The sequence below is a fragment of the Pantherophis guttatus genome, chromosome 18 (assembly GCF_059756535.1).
Source record: "Pantherophis guttatus breed Tessera chromosome 18, ASM5975653v1, whole genome shotgun sequence".
Classification (NCBI taxonomy): domain Eukaryota; kingdom Metazoa; phylum Chordata; class Lepidosauria; order Squamata; family Colubridae; genus Pantherophis; species Pantherophis guttatus.
The window spans coordinates 5,524,960-5,538,731 of record NC_142080.1 but is presented as its reverse complement, the minus strand read 5'-3'; the positions used below and the strand labels follow the sequence as shown (position 1 = coordinate 5,538,731).

General features: G+C 48.3%; 2 protein-coding genes across 18 annotated transcripts in view; both read right to left on the bottom strand.

Moving 5' to 3' along the window:
- The window catches only part of TRPT1 (tRNA phosphotransferase 1), a 30,288-nt gene extending 24,318 nt beyond the window's left edge, over nt 1–5,970 (bottom strand). For 14 of the 16 annotated variants that reach the window (XR_015730400.1, XR_015730401.1, XR_015730394.1 and 11 more), the window contains exons 1-2: nt 2,245–2,599; nt 1,203–1,284 (exon numbers count right to left, since the gene is read on the bottom strand). Coding sequence is in view for 1 of the 16 variants with exons in the window: in XM_060682355.2 (XP_060538338.2) it covers nt 1,203–1,284; nt 2,245–2,340 (178 nt within the window). In the remaining 15 variants the exon portion in view is untranslated. Of the gene's footprint in view, nt 1–1,202; nt 1,285–2,244; nt 2,600–5,855 lie in introns of those variants that run through there. The other 2 variants (XR_015730398.1, XR_009620270.2) reach the window with 1 other exon arrangement.
- Nucleotides 5,928–13,772, bottom strand: part of NUDT22 (nudix hydrolase 22) — a 14,062-nt gene continuing 6,217 nt past the window's right edge. The window contains exons 2-6 of one of the 2 annotated variants that reach the window (XM_087880873.1): nt 10,774–11,261; nt 9,285–9,398; nt 9,000–9,097; nt 7,900–7,993; nt 5,928–6,066 (exon numbers count right to left, since the gene is read on the bottom strand). In XM_087880873.1, the coding sequence (XP_087736999.1) occupies nt 5,998–6,066; nt 7,900–7,993; nt 9,000–9,097; nt 9,285–9,398; nt 10,774–11,241 (843 nt within the window). In that variant the 5' untranslated portion in view covers nt 11,242–11,261 and the 3' untranslated portion in view covers nt 5,928–5,997. Of the gene's footprint in view, nt 6,213–7,899; nt 7,994–8,999; nt 9,098–9,284; nt 9,399–10,773; nt 11,262–13,772 lie in introns of both variants that reach the window. The other variant, XM_087880872.1, reaches the window with a different exon arrangement.

Here is a 13,772-nt window from a genome sequence, read left to right as displayed (position 1 = left end):
GAAAAAGAAGACTTCGAGTAGGCTAAGCCACATTTGGCTAAAGCCACAATCGCCAGGACCCAAAGCCAGAATTCTGAATGTACGCATTACGATGCCTAGATCTGCGCACAACACACCGTTAACATTGATGAAGTTCCCTACCTGGGTAAATGAAATGTCTGCAAGAAAAGAACCAGATTCAGAGAGCACCAAGGACTGCACACACACACAAAACACCCCAAACAAGCCATGTTACAACACGGCATGAATCACAAAGCTTGATTTTTCCTTCTTCCTTGGGGGGCGGGGTGTGGGGAAGTGGGGGGAAGCAGCTAAGTTTGATGTTCTCTGAGCTTGGTGATTTTCTTGCAAATATTTCATAGGTTAACATCATTGGTGTGAGAAGAGAGTGGGGTTTGCAGGGGGGGGGAGGAAGAGGAGGAGGAAGAAGAAGAGGAGGAGGAGAAGGAAGAAGAGGAGGAGAGGGAGGAGGAGGAGGCGGAAGGAGGGAGGAAGAAGAAGAAGAGGAGGAGGAGGAGAGGGAGGAAGAGGAAGAGGAAGAAAAAGGAGGAGGAGGAAGAAGGAAGAAGAGGAGAGGGAGGAGGAGGAGGAGGAAGAGGAAGAAGAGGAGGATGAGGAGGAAGAAGGAAGAAGAAGAGGAGGAGGAGGAGAGGGAGGAGGCAGAAGGAGGGGAGGAAGAAGAAGAAGAGGAGGAGGAGAGGGAGGAAGAGGAAGAAAAAGAAGAGGAGGAGGAAGAAAAGAGGAGGAGAAGAAGAGGGAGGAGGAGGAGGAGGAGGAAGAAGGAAGAAGAAGAGGAGGAGGAGAGGGAGGAGGCAGAAGGAGGGGAGGAAGAAGAAGAAGAGGAGGAGGAGAGGGAGGAAGAGGAAGAAAAAGAAGAGGAGGAGGAAGAAAAGAGGAGGAGAAGAAGAGGGAGGAGGAGGAGGAAGAGGAAGAAGAAGAAGAGGAGGAGGAGGAGGAAGAAGGAAGAAGAAGAGGAGGAGGAGAGGGAGGAGGCAGAAGGAGGGGAGGAAGAAGAAGAAGAGGAGGAGGAGAGGGAGGAAGAGGAAGAAAAAGAAGAGGAGGAAGAAGGAAGAGGAGGAGGAGGAGAGGGAGGAGGAGGCGGAAGGAGGAGAGGGAGGAGCAGGAGAATGAAGAGGAGGAGGAGAAAAGGGCAATATTTTATGCGCCGGCCACTAACAGGGGCAGAGTCAGCAAACACTCACCAGATGACATGTGGAGGCCCAGATTTTCGGCCCCGTGGCGCAAAGCATAGGAGAGAGCTTTGGAGAGGCGAACATCTGGATCCTGGAACGGAAAATTTGGAGAGAAACTCAGGACGGTGAGAAGGAACGAAAAATGGCAAAAGATCCTGGAGAATGGGATGAAGGAGGAGGAGGAGGAGAAGACCCGAGCTGCAAGATGCTTTTCACAGATAGTCCTCGGTTAACGACCGTTCGCTTAGTGACGATTCCAAATTACAATACGCCCTGAAAGAAGGGACTTACGACTGATCCTCACACTTAACAACCGTTGCGGCATTCCCCACGTTCCCATGAGCAAAACACCAGAATGTATAGGTAGTCCTCAGCTTACAACGGTTCATTTAGGGACCATTCAAAGTTACAGTGGCGCTGAAAAAAGGGACCTGTGACTGTTTTCCACACTTACGACCATTGAAGAAATTGACTTATGACTATTTTTCACACTTACGACCATTGAGAAAAATGACTTATGACTGTTTTTCACACGACCATGGAAAAAAGTGAGTTATGACTGTTTTTCACACTTACGACCATTGCAGCATCCCTGTGGTCCCTTGATCAACCGCTGGGCAACCGACCGTTGCTGTGTGTGTCCCAAGGTCACATGATCCCCCTTTTTGCGACCAACAGGGGAGGAAGCCGGATTCACTTAACAACCGGATTACTTGCTTAGAGATTCACTTAACACCCACACCCCGTGGCAAGAAAGGTCGCAAAATGAGGGCAAAAACTCACTTAACCAACGTCTCGCTTAAACAATGGGCTCCGTTGGCGGTCGTTAAGCGGAAAGACTTGCAAGGTACAAACAGGCGAGCAAGTTTGCAACACAAATCTTTCGTGGAATTGGAAGGGACGTTGTCGGTCATCTAGTCCAACCCCAAATAAAAGTCTTCCTTAAATGAGGAAGGAAGGAAGGAAGGAAGGAAGGAAGGAAGGAAGGAAGGAAGGAAGGAAGGAAGGAAGGAAGGAAGGAAGGAGGAATCGGAGGGGAAATCTCGCTGACCTGCTCTCTGGATCTTCTCCGGCTTCTTCGCTTTCGCTCTCTTCTTGCAGAGTTTTGCAAAACTTCCTCGCCAACGTTTGATCCTGCTGCAGCCATGAGTTTTTACGCCTGCAAAATCCTCCTGGGTAGACCCTGCAATAATAATAATTATTATTATTATTTTCTCTCCCTGATGATTGGGGGGGGGGGTGTTTAATTTCTAGACCATGCCCTTTGTGACTTCGTCCTGGTCTCGCTTTCCGGAAGAAGGGGAGGGGGTGCTGCGCTCGTTTGGTGCCAACAGCTTAAAACCTCTCCAATGCCCCGTAAATGGAGAGGAAAAAAAAAAACAAAAAAACTGGGAGTCAGCTGATCTGCCAGGGCTGCATGGGCTTCTGGGAGTTGTAGTTTTTATTTCCTCCATAGCTGCTTGTGTCCTTCTCACTAAGTCTGCCGTCCAGATGTTCTCCAGCTATGTTGGCTTACTGTGCTTGTCATTCCCAAGGGGGGGATTCGGGGGGGGGGATTCCGACCAGCAGGCTTGGAAATGCTGCATGAAAGGGAGCCGAATTCCGAGCCTTCAGAAACATAGGCAGTCCTTGACTTACAACCGTCCATTGAGCAAAGCATACGATGAACAGTTGCAGGAACTGAGCAAGGCTGGTCTAGTGAAGAGAAGGACCAGGGGAGACATGAGAGCAGTCTTGGGCAGGGGGTTGGACTAGATGACCTATAAGGTCCCTTCCAACTCGGTTAATCTGAATCTATCTAAGATGATCAAAGGTCTGGAGATTAAAACCTACAATGAACGGTTGCAGGAACCGGGCACGGCTAGTCTAGGGAAGAGAAGGACCAGGGGAGGCAGGATAGCAATATTCCAATATTTGAGGGGCTGCCCCAGAGAGGAGGAAGGGGGTCCAGCTATTTTCCAAAGCACCCGAAGGGCCAGACAAGGAAGAATGGATGGAAACTGATCAAGGAGAGATTCAACCTGGAAATAAGGAGGAATTTCCTGACAGTGAGAACAATTAACCAGTGGAACGACTTGCCACTAGAAGTTGCGGCTGCTGCAACATTGGAGGCTTTCAAGAAGAGACTGGATAACCATTTATCTGAAATGGTTAACCTGAGCAGGGGGTTGGACTAGATGACCTCCAAGGTCCCTCCCGACTCTTGTTACTGTGACATTCAAATTTTGACCGCAGGTCCGTGACGCCGAATGCTGCAACGATCGTCTGAAAAACGGCCACGAGTCACTTTCTCCAGTCCGGCTGGAAAACTCCGAATGGTCACTAAATGAACTGTCGTAAGCCGAGGACCATCTATATTTTAGGCTACTATTTTTTTTTTTTTTTAATGAAGTTTTACGCCCAGATAGCCACTGGATGTCACTCTTGCCCTCCTTTGCTCCTTCTTGGTATGGTTAAAAGCTACGTGTCCTGCCTCCCAATCTCCGGAAAAGTCATTTCAAGGACAAAAACAGCTGAATATAACAGGGATTTTAAAAAAAAACCTACTATCCAAACTCCCAGAGACCATCGTATCCCCAATCCACACACACAAGGCGGCAGCTGAAATGGGAACAATGAATGAAAATTGCCATTTCTGTCTTTTTTTGGGCTCCTTCAAATGTCTTGTCTTTTGATTTCATCTCGCCAGTCTTTCCCACCAAGGAAAGTTTTTTTTAATTTTTTCTCCTCCTGGGATTTTCGCTTTTTTTGCATTCTTGTTTTCAGCGCCGGGGGGGGGAAAAGACTTTGGAACGACAAATCAGTTTGTCGGTATTTAGAGCAGACAATGATGAAGCGATACAAAGGATGCATTTCAAAATAATTACATTTGGATAGAAACTGAAGTATGATATATAGATAGATAGATAGATTTAAGATGGCCATTTTTTAATGGGGTCGTTGGTCCTTTTGGACAAGCTGGGTGGTTTTCAGGTTGTCCTAAGCAATCTAAGGTGACCCCTCTCACAAATTTGACATTCCACCCAGAAGATGCAGTGTGAGTCACGCTAGTCAACAAGGCTGCAGGGAATAAAACATGTGCCCTTCGCAAAAGAAGCCAAGCGCATCAGCCACTAACCCAGTCAAATAGTTTTTTTTCCCCCAGGGTAGCACAAGGTTTCTCAACCTTCGCAGTTTTAAGGTGGGTGGACTTCAGTTCCCAGAACTCTCTAGTCAGCATGGGTAGACTTCAACTCCCAGAATTCCCCAGCCAGCATGCTTTAACACTGTTGGACTTACTCCCAGAATTCCCCATCCAGCATGCTTTAAGAGGGGTGAACTTCAACTCCCAGAATTCCCCAGTCAACATTCTTTACGATGGGTGGATTTCAACTCTCAGAACTCCCCAGCTTAGCTGCTTTAACACTGCTGGACCTCAAGTCCCAGAATCCCCCAGCCAGCATGCTTTAAGAGGAGTAGACTTCAACTCCCAGAATTCCCCAGTCAGCATACACTGTTGGACTTCAACTCCCAGAATTCCCCAGTTAGCATTCTTTACGATGGGTGGACTTCAACTCCCAGAATCCTCCAGCCAGCATGTTTTAAGATGGGTGGACCTCAACTCACAAGATTCCCTGGCCAACATGCTTTACGATGGGTGGACTTCAACTCCCAGAATTCCTCAAGAAGCTTGCTTTTAAGGTAGGTGAATGGTTGTAAGCCGAGAACTCCCTGTATTGGGTATAGGGAGAATTAGTTGAAATCTAGCAAGACCGGATCTCTTTTCAGCCAAAACGTAACTTGGGATTGATTATATGAGTAAATCAAACCCAGTTCGGTGTCCCTTAGACCCCCAAATCCTGGTCTCCCACTGACCCAGTTAAGCATGATGTAAGCACAGTAAGGATCTTTCCTGCCTCTCTAACATGGTAAAGCAGAAATCTGTTAAACAAATACGTCAGCTGAGCAACATGGGTCATAGCTCAAGACACTAAGCTGCTCAGGCCACGGATAAGATGTTGATGGATTGGGAGGGCACCCAGATTGTAGTTTCTTAACTGCCTCCAAGCTGCCAATAATCCAGATAATCAGGACTAGGCGAGGGGGATCTGCTAAATCCTCTGAAGTGCTGATGTCCCCACCAACTCCGTTCCTCCGGTTTCCTGGTTCTTCGGTCCGAAACAGTCAGAATATTTAGAGCGCCTCAAGTCGGCCGAGGGACAGAGGAAGCATTTCATGCCCGTCGTCTTAATCCTGCCTTGTCGTAATTCGCACCCGCCGCAGCAGCCAGACGTTTTCCCTTAAGACGTTGTTTTTGTCAATCCAGACATCGCCGCTTGTGCATCACCGGCTGGAAATTTTGCCAACTCAGGGGGTTGGTACATGGTCGCTGCACACCAGAGGTGGGTTTTTCAGCAGGTTCTGACCCAGTTCTGGAGAACCGGCAGCGGAAATTTTGAGTAGTTTGGAGAACCAGTAAAAATTCTGACTGGCCCAGCAGCCCCCATCTATTGTCTGCCTCCTGAGTCCCAGCTGATCGGGAGGAAATGGGGATTTTGTAATAACCTTCCCATGGATTGGGGAGGGAATGGAGATTTTACAGTATCCTTCCCCTGCCACGCCCACAAGCCACACACACCACACACCACGCCACGCCCATTATCGTAATATCTGAAATTGTACCTGAAATGAGAATCCTTCTTTTTTTGTTGTCTTTATTGAAAAAGGGAGCCCCAAAGGCACAGTTCTAGGAGCCGGAAGTCCTTGCCAGTTTGTTTTCTCAAGAGAGAGAGGTGGGGGGGTGAGTCTTGGCATAACGGCCCTCCTACGTTGTAAAGCAGGAACCGCTGAATTTGTGGCATTTTATGTTTTGGGAAAGAGGTTCTGAGCAGTCCTTGAGAGAGAGAGAGAGAGAGAGTGTCTGTCGGTGGGCTTTTACTGATGCGCTCCCAGGACCTCTGTGTAAAGCTTCACGGCCCCTTTGGCTGATGGGCAGAGTTCACTCCACCACTCGCCCTGCTGTTCCATCGACAGGACATCCTGCACAGAGAGGGAGAGAGAGAGAATGAGGGAGAGAGGGAGAGAGAGAGAGGGAAAGAGAGAGAGAATGAGAGGGGGGAGGGAGAGGGGGAGAGAGAGAAAGAGAGGGAGAGAAAGAGAGGGGGAGGGAGGGAGGGGAGAAAGAGAGAGATGGAGAGAGAGAGAGAAAGGAGGAGAGAGGGAGGGGGAGAGGAGTGAGAAAGAGGGGGAGGGGGAGAGAGAGGGAAAAGGAGAGAGGGAGGGAGAGAAAGAGGGAGGGAGGGGAGAGAGAGGGAGAGAGAATGAGAGAGGGAGAGGGAGAGGGGAGAGAGATTGAGAGAGAGAAAGAGAGGGATGGGGAGAGAAAGAGAGGAAAAGCGGGAGAGGGAGGGAGAGAAAAAGAGGGAGAGAGAGAGGGAGCGGGAAAGGAGGGAGAAAGAGAGGGAGAGAGAGAGAGGGAGAGAGGGAGGGAGGGAAGAGAGAAAGAGAGAGAGGGAGAGAGAGAGGGGGGAAAGAGAGGGAGAAAGAATGAGAGAAAGAGAGGGACAGGGAGAGAGAGAGAGAGAGAGGGAGAGAGAGAGAGAGGGAAAGAGAGGGAGAAAGAATGAGAGAGGGAGAGGGAGAGGGGAGAGAGATTGAGAGAGAGAAAGAGAGGGATGGGGAGAGAGAGAGAGGGAGAGAGAGAGAGGGAGGGGGAGAGGAGTGAGAAAGAGAGAGAGAGGGAGGGAGGGAGAGAAAGAAAGGGAGAGAGAGAGAGAGAATGACTAAGAGAGATGCCGAAGCGGGATGAAGTCCAACAGGGCATGCAAGGATGGTTGTCGTGGGCAGAGGTTCCGATGGGGTGAGGGTGATTTTCGAGGTTGGCTGAAGTTTTACCCTTTAGGTAGGTCCACCTCTTTTCTAGTCAACTTCAAGGCAGAATAATGAAGCCGTAATCAACTCTAGTGCATCTCCAAGAGCGTGAGAGGCTCAGGGGCTATCAAGTCAGCAGGCTTGGTCCAGTGATTTGAGGCAGCAGGAGACGGTGAGTTCTAGTCCCACCTTTAGACATGAAAGCCGGCTGGGTGACTTTGGGCCAATCACCAGGAGACGGTGAGTTCTAGTCCCGCCTTAGGCATGAAAGCCGGCTGGGTGACTTTGAGCCAATCACCAGGAGACGGTGAGTTCTAGTCCCACCTTTAGACATGAAAGCCGGCTGGGTGACTTTGGGCCAATCACCAGGAGACGGTGAGTTCTAGTCCTGCCTTAGGCATGAAAGCCGGCTGGGTGACTTTGAGCCAACCACCAGGAGACGGTGAGTTCTAGTCCCACCTTTAGGCATGAAAGCCAGCTGGGTGACTTTGAGCCAATCACCAGGAGACGGTGAGTTCTAGTCCCGCCTTAAGCATGAGAGCCAGCTGGGTGACTTTCAGCCAATCACCAGGAGACGGTGAGTTCTAGTCCCGCCTTAGGCATGAAAGCCGGGTGGGTGACTTTCAGCCAATCACCAGGAGACGGTGAGTTCTAGTCCCGCCTTAAGCATGAGAGCCAGCTGGGTGACTTTCAGCCAATCACCAGGAGACGGTGAGTTCTAGTCCCGCCTTAAGCATGAGAGCCAGCTGGGTGACTTTCAGCCAATCACCAGGAGACGGTGAGTTCTAGTCCTGCCTTAGGCATGAAAGCCGGCTGGGTGACTTTGGGCCGGTCCCTCCAGCGGTTTAAAACGTACCTCTCGGCTGAGAAAGGTGACGCTGACGGATTCTTGAGCTTCTGGTCCCCCCAGAGCATAACGCCGCTTCACTTCCTCCGATGTCAGGCTGCACCTGAAGGGCAAAATGGAGAGGACAACCGTCGGCAAAGGAGGAGAGCTCAAGTCGTGACGGAGACGGCCTCCCAAGGTTTGAAAACGGGCCGGATGAACAAGCAGCTGACTCGTATTTATGACGGCTGCCGTGTCGTGACAGATTTGCTTCTCTCGCCACGTACACGTGTGTACATCGGAACGAGACTGTTGTTTCTCCGTGTCGTGTTATGTAGGTGAGTGGTGCGGTGGCCTAGAGGTGGAGCTCTGGCCTCACAATCAGGAGGCTGTGAGTTCGATCCTAGGTAGAGGCAGATAATTTCTCTCTCTGGGCACAATGAGAATATTATCTGCTGAACAAAACTCCGCCCTGGCGACAGGAAGAGCATCTGGCCATTCAAACACTCGGCTCCATTCAGCTGCCCCGAGTTCACCCTGATGCAAGGGATTACGGGGTCATTAAAATACAAATTTATATAATATATATGTATGTATGTATGTATGTATATAATATATATATATGTATGTATGTATGTATACACACATATACATATATATATATATAAAATATGAGGATATATACATAATTTTGTATTTATTTGTTTATTTTGTCATGTTTATGTAGTGTATATTAGAGGTGGAGACCCTTTGAGAGCTGCATGCGATGAAATTTAATTTTAATACATGTCGATTAGTGTACATTCAAAGTGACAATAAAGTTTATAGAAATTTAATAAAATAAAATAAAAAAAATAAAAATAAAAAGTTATTCTAAGTTTCTAAGTCCCAGCCAGGGTCATGTGACTGAGTTTTACGACCTTCTGACGAGCAGTGTCAACCGAGAAGTTAGATTCACTTGGCCAACTTAACAACCGCGGTGATTCCCTTAACAACGGTGGCAAGGAAGGTCGTAACGTGGGGCAAAACCCGCGTAACAAACGTCTCATTTAGTGACGGAAATCTGGGGCTCCGTTGCGGTTGTAAGTCGAGGACTGCCTGCTGCAATTCCCGGCTTCCTCAAGGGTTACCTGACGTAGAATTCGGCGCTGCACCGGCCCGCCGTGGTTTCATTCCGAACGATGCCAAGCAAAACGGGCCTGCTGAGAGTGGCTGGCTGAAGGTTCACCTGGAAACAGGTAAAAGGGTGATTCAGGAAGCAGCCCTTTGCTCGCTCACGCGCCGTCCACGTATGCACCTGGCCTCGAAAATGTGCCTAAATAGCACGACTTGGAGCTGGGACGGGTGGCCGAGCCCACCCGCGATTGCCGCTACGGGTTCGGTGCGAACCGGCTGAATACCACCTCTGCTCTCACCTCATCCTGGATCTCTCGAAGCACAGAAGAGAACAGTTCCCTGACCACCAGATCCCCCGGGAGATCCTGATGTCGAATCAAGGATCCCACCGAAGCGTCGTTGCCTAACACCGCCTGCAAAGAAAAGGCAGTAGCGGCAAATAGGCTGTCAGAGTTTAGGCAGCGTAACTAGTATTATGAGATAAACCCAGGAGCAAAACACAGCACACAGCACAACACTGTTATTTAGATAAATAACAGTGGTTTTATCTTGAGTTAAATATTTACAAACTTATACGTGGTTAAATACCTTTACAGCTACTGACACACGACGAGAGAACAAGAGTAGATAATACATGAGGAGAGGGAAATGCCCTCTAATGGCTTCCCTTATATAGGCAGCTTCTTACCCAGCTTCTTAAAGTGGCAGTAACCCTGCTGCCTCATTTCATTGCATCAGCTTCCGGCTGCCTCAGCTTACAACTTCTCAGCAGCTTACAACTATTAACTCTTCATACCCTGACGTAGGCCTACTCAAGAGGAGCAGTAAGAGCTACAAACAGGCTCCATCAGCCATGTCAATAAATTGGAGAGAAGGTCACACAGAGCTTCTGTAATTTTCCAAAAGAATTACATCCCAGTGTATCTTAATAAGGGGTAAGGAGACACAGGGAGTCCTCGACTTACAACAGTTCATTTAGCGACCAGCACTGAAAAATTTTACAACAGCACTGAAAAAAGGACCGTTTTCCACACTTACGACCTTTGCAGCATCCCCATGATCAGAGGCTTGGCAACTGGCTCATACTTATGACCGTATGAGTCATGAGATCAGCTTTTGCGACTTTCTGACAAGCAAAGTCAATGGGGAAGCCAGATTCACTTAACAACCGGGTTACTCATTTATCAACTGCAGTGATTCGCTTAACAACTGTGGCAAGAAAGGTCGTAAAATGGGGTAAAACCCGTCTAACCCATGTCTCCCTTAACAATGGAAATTTTGGGCTCAATTGTGGTCGTCGGCGGATGTATAATACAGGGAGTTCTTGACTTACGACTGGTCGCTTAAGAACCATTCTGAGTTATGATGGACTTTAAAAAAGTTATGTTATCACCTGTCGTCTAAGTTATGATTCCTGCACACGCACAGCACCCCGCAGTCATGTGATCCCATGTCACACACTTGGCAACATTTATGGTATCCTGCGGTCATAATTCATGACTTTTCTGCTGTTTTCCAGCAGAAAAAAAGTCCATTGGGTATGCTGGATTCATTTAACGACCAGGTGGTTTGCTTAACAATGACATGATCCCCTGAACGACCGTCCTGACTTGCTTTATATGAAAAAAAGGGTTGTCAAATTTAATCAGGCCACGTGGTGCCTCAGTTACGACGACTGATGACCAAAATTCTGGCCTCCATGGTGGTCGTAATTCAAGGACTATCTGCCTGTATTTATAAGATTGGTGGAATTCCCCCACTGCCCCAAACCGGATTAAAGACACCCACCTGAGGCTCCGGGTGTCCTCCAGGAACGTCGATCTTTCCTGGGGCTTCTCCCACACACAGGCTGCGTCGCAGGAAGACAAAATTGTCGTCTGCTGTGTGCAGCATGGCGCCCACGCCCAGGGGTTCGGCGAGGTAGGCTTGGCTGTTCCCAAAATCCTTGTGCCCCTGTTCCCGGAGCTGCCTGGCTGTCTCTGCCAAGTTGGTACCCACGAAGTCCTTATAGCTGGTAAGCCCCAGGTGGAAAGTCAAAATGCTCCCGTCCAGCTTGACGGAGTGGAGGCGAAATTTGGCCCCGTCGAAAAGCCACGGGTTCTGCCGGCAACGGGATGCCCAGACGCTGTCGATTTGGACCTGATCTGCGGGCAGCGAGTTCCGGTCGTAGAGGGGGGAAAGTTCTACTCGGACGTGAGACTCGGGGATACCCCCAAAAGCCGGGCACTTGAACAGTAAGGAGATATCTGGGTCCATCCTCTGTCTGCTTGGTTCACCTGAAAAAAGGAGAAAGGTGAAAACGTCCAGTTTCCCAATATGTATCTACAGCAACGTTTTTTCAAACTTAGCAACTTTAAAAACTGTGGACTTCAACTCCCAGAATTCCCCAGCCAGACACTTCAGCTTATCACTCTTCAGCTTCCCAAAACTACCAATTTGTAATGGAATTACTACAAAGAGTATCGGAGGCTCTGAGATCGCCGCAGATGGGGACTGCAGCCAAGAAATTAAGAGAGGCTTGCTCCTGGGGAGGAAAGCCATGGCAAATCTAGACAGCATGCTAAAAAGCAGGGACATCACCCTGCCAACAAAAGTGCGTATAGCCAAGGCTCTGGTTTTCCCAGTTGCAATGGATGGCTGGGAAAGTTGGACCATAAGGAAGGCTGAGCGCCAAAGAATTGAGGTCTTTGAACTCTGGTGCTGGAGAAGACTCCTGCGAGTCCCTTGGACTGCAAGGCCATCCAACCGGTCAGTCCTAGAGGAGATCAACCCTGACTGCTTTTATTCATGGGTTTTTCCCCCCCTAGATCAGCCTAGCCGCCGTGGGTGTGCAAATATGCTCCTCCCGAACAAGCGTGCAAATGTGCTACCCAAACAAGCGTGAATTTAGCCTCCTTGTTTGAAGCACGCAGACTCCATCTTTTGCTCATGAGGATACCCGTCCTGTCAAACTATCCACGGTTAAATTGTCACGGCTGGCCAGAGCGCATTGTGTTCAGATGCCCTGGCATTGCAAATTCCCACACCAGGGAGAACTGACACAAAGCCGGAGCGATATATATATATATATATATATATATATATATTTTCAGATTTTGTGCATCCCGAAAGGGCCACATGGATGGGGTTTGATGTGAAAAAGAAAAACACAAAGAAGAGGTTTATGAGAGGGAGAAATATAGATCAGGGCTGCTGACTGTTCAAAAAAAAATTAAACCTCGGTCTGCTTCTCTCCGATTGGGGTGGAGAGACATAAAAGAACAAGGGAGGACTTCTATATCAGTTGTGTTAGACCAGGGGTCAGCAACCTGCAGCTCTGGAGCCGCATGTGGCTCTTTCACCCTCTGCTGTGGCTCCCTGTCACTTAAAATATGCATCACAACCGCCAATGTGCGACACCCACCGGCACGCGATTTATTGAGCTTTTCAAACCCCGGTAGGCCAACTATGGATAAATCCAAGAAAAGAGAAGTTTCAGAAGAAAACAGAACATTTAATTCAACTACATTTGCTCGTTTTGTGGCCACTCGAGAAATAGTCAGGCACGGGAAGGGTTTTGTGGCTCCCGGTGTTTTCTTTTCTGTGGGAAACGGGTCCAAATGGCTCTTTTGAGTGTTTAAGATTGCAGACCCCTGTGTTAGACGCAAAGTCTTCGGCAGATCAAGGATTTGAAAATCTGGCAGCTGAATCGCAACAGAATAATCTTATTTTTTTATTTTACCAAGGTTAGGGCTGGGTATATCTGCAGTTTAAAGGATGAGCTGTAGAGCTGGAAAGAAGTTGGCAACGCTCAGCTGGAACGTGAGAAGGAAAAAAAAAAAAGACAATTTTTGGGAAGGGGGGAAAATAGCAGGAACATTTGACAGGGAGGACAAATAAATAAATAAATAAATAAATAAACCAGAGACTTCATGCTAATTCTTCATTCCGTCTACCACCTCCGCTCGCCCTGTCTGATATTAAGCTTTTTTGGACCCGATGGCAGAGGCTGTAAATCCAGACAGGACGTCAAGCCCTCGAGCGGAGATGGATGAGATTATAAAACCTCAATTTAATTACGGCGCGAAAGAGGGGCCCCTTCGCTGCTCCGACAAACCCAGAATGCCATCCTTGCGGTTTAATCGCAATCATTTTCTGCAGAGGGAGGAAAGAAATCCGCCTCACTGCAGCTTTGCTGCTGAAGAATTGCTCGTGGAATAACTCATCCTTTTTTAATATTTCCCCCCACCCCCCGAGATTTTTTTAAAAAAAGGTTTAAAATCTTTTTTTAATAAACGCTCATTCCCCCCCCAAAAAATACAGTTCGGCGTCATCATAGCTGTAACCGTAGTCCTTGATTTAGAATAGGTTCATTTAGTGACCGTTCGAAGTTGTGACGGCACTGAAAAAAAGCGACTTGATCGTTTTTCACACTTAACAACCGTTGGTGGCAACCCCATGGTCGCATGATCAAAATTTATATTTTTTTTTTTTAACTTAAAAAAAAATAATAATTAGATGCTTGGCAACTGACTCATATTTATGACCGTTGCAGTGTCCCTGGGTCATGTCATCCCTAAGCAAAGGGCAATGCAGAAGCAGACTTGCTTAACAACCGTGAGTGTAACCCCTGCTGTGATTCACTTAACAACCGTGATAAGAAAAAAATGTCCAATGTCTTAACCAATGTCTCACTTAGCAACAGAGTGAGGCCGCAAAAGGGGCTCTGCAGCCGTCATAAATGTGAATCAGTTGCCAGAGGTCTCCATTTTGAGCATGGGGATGCTGCGACGGTCTTAAGGGCGAAA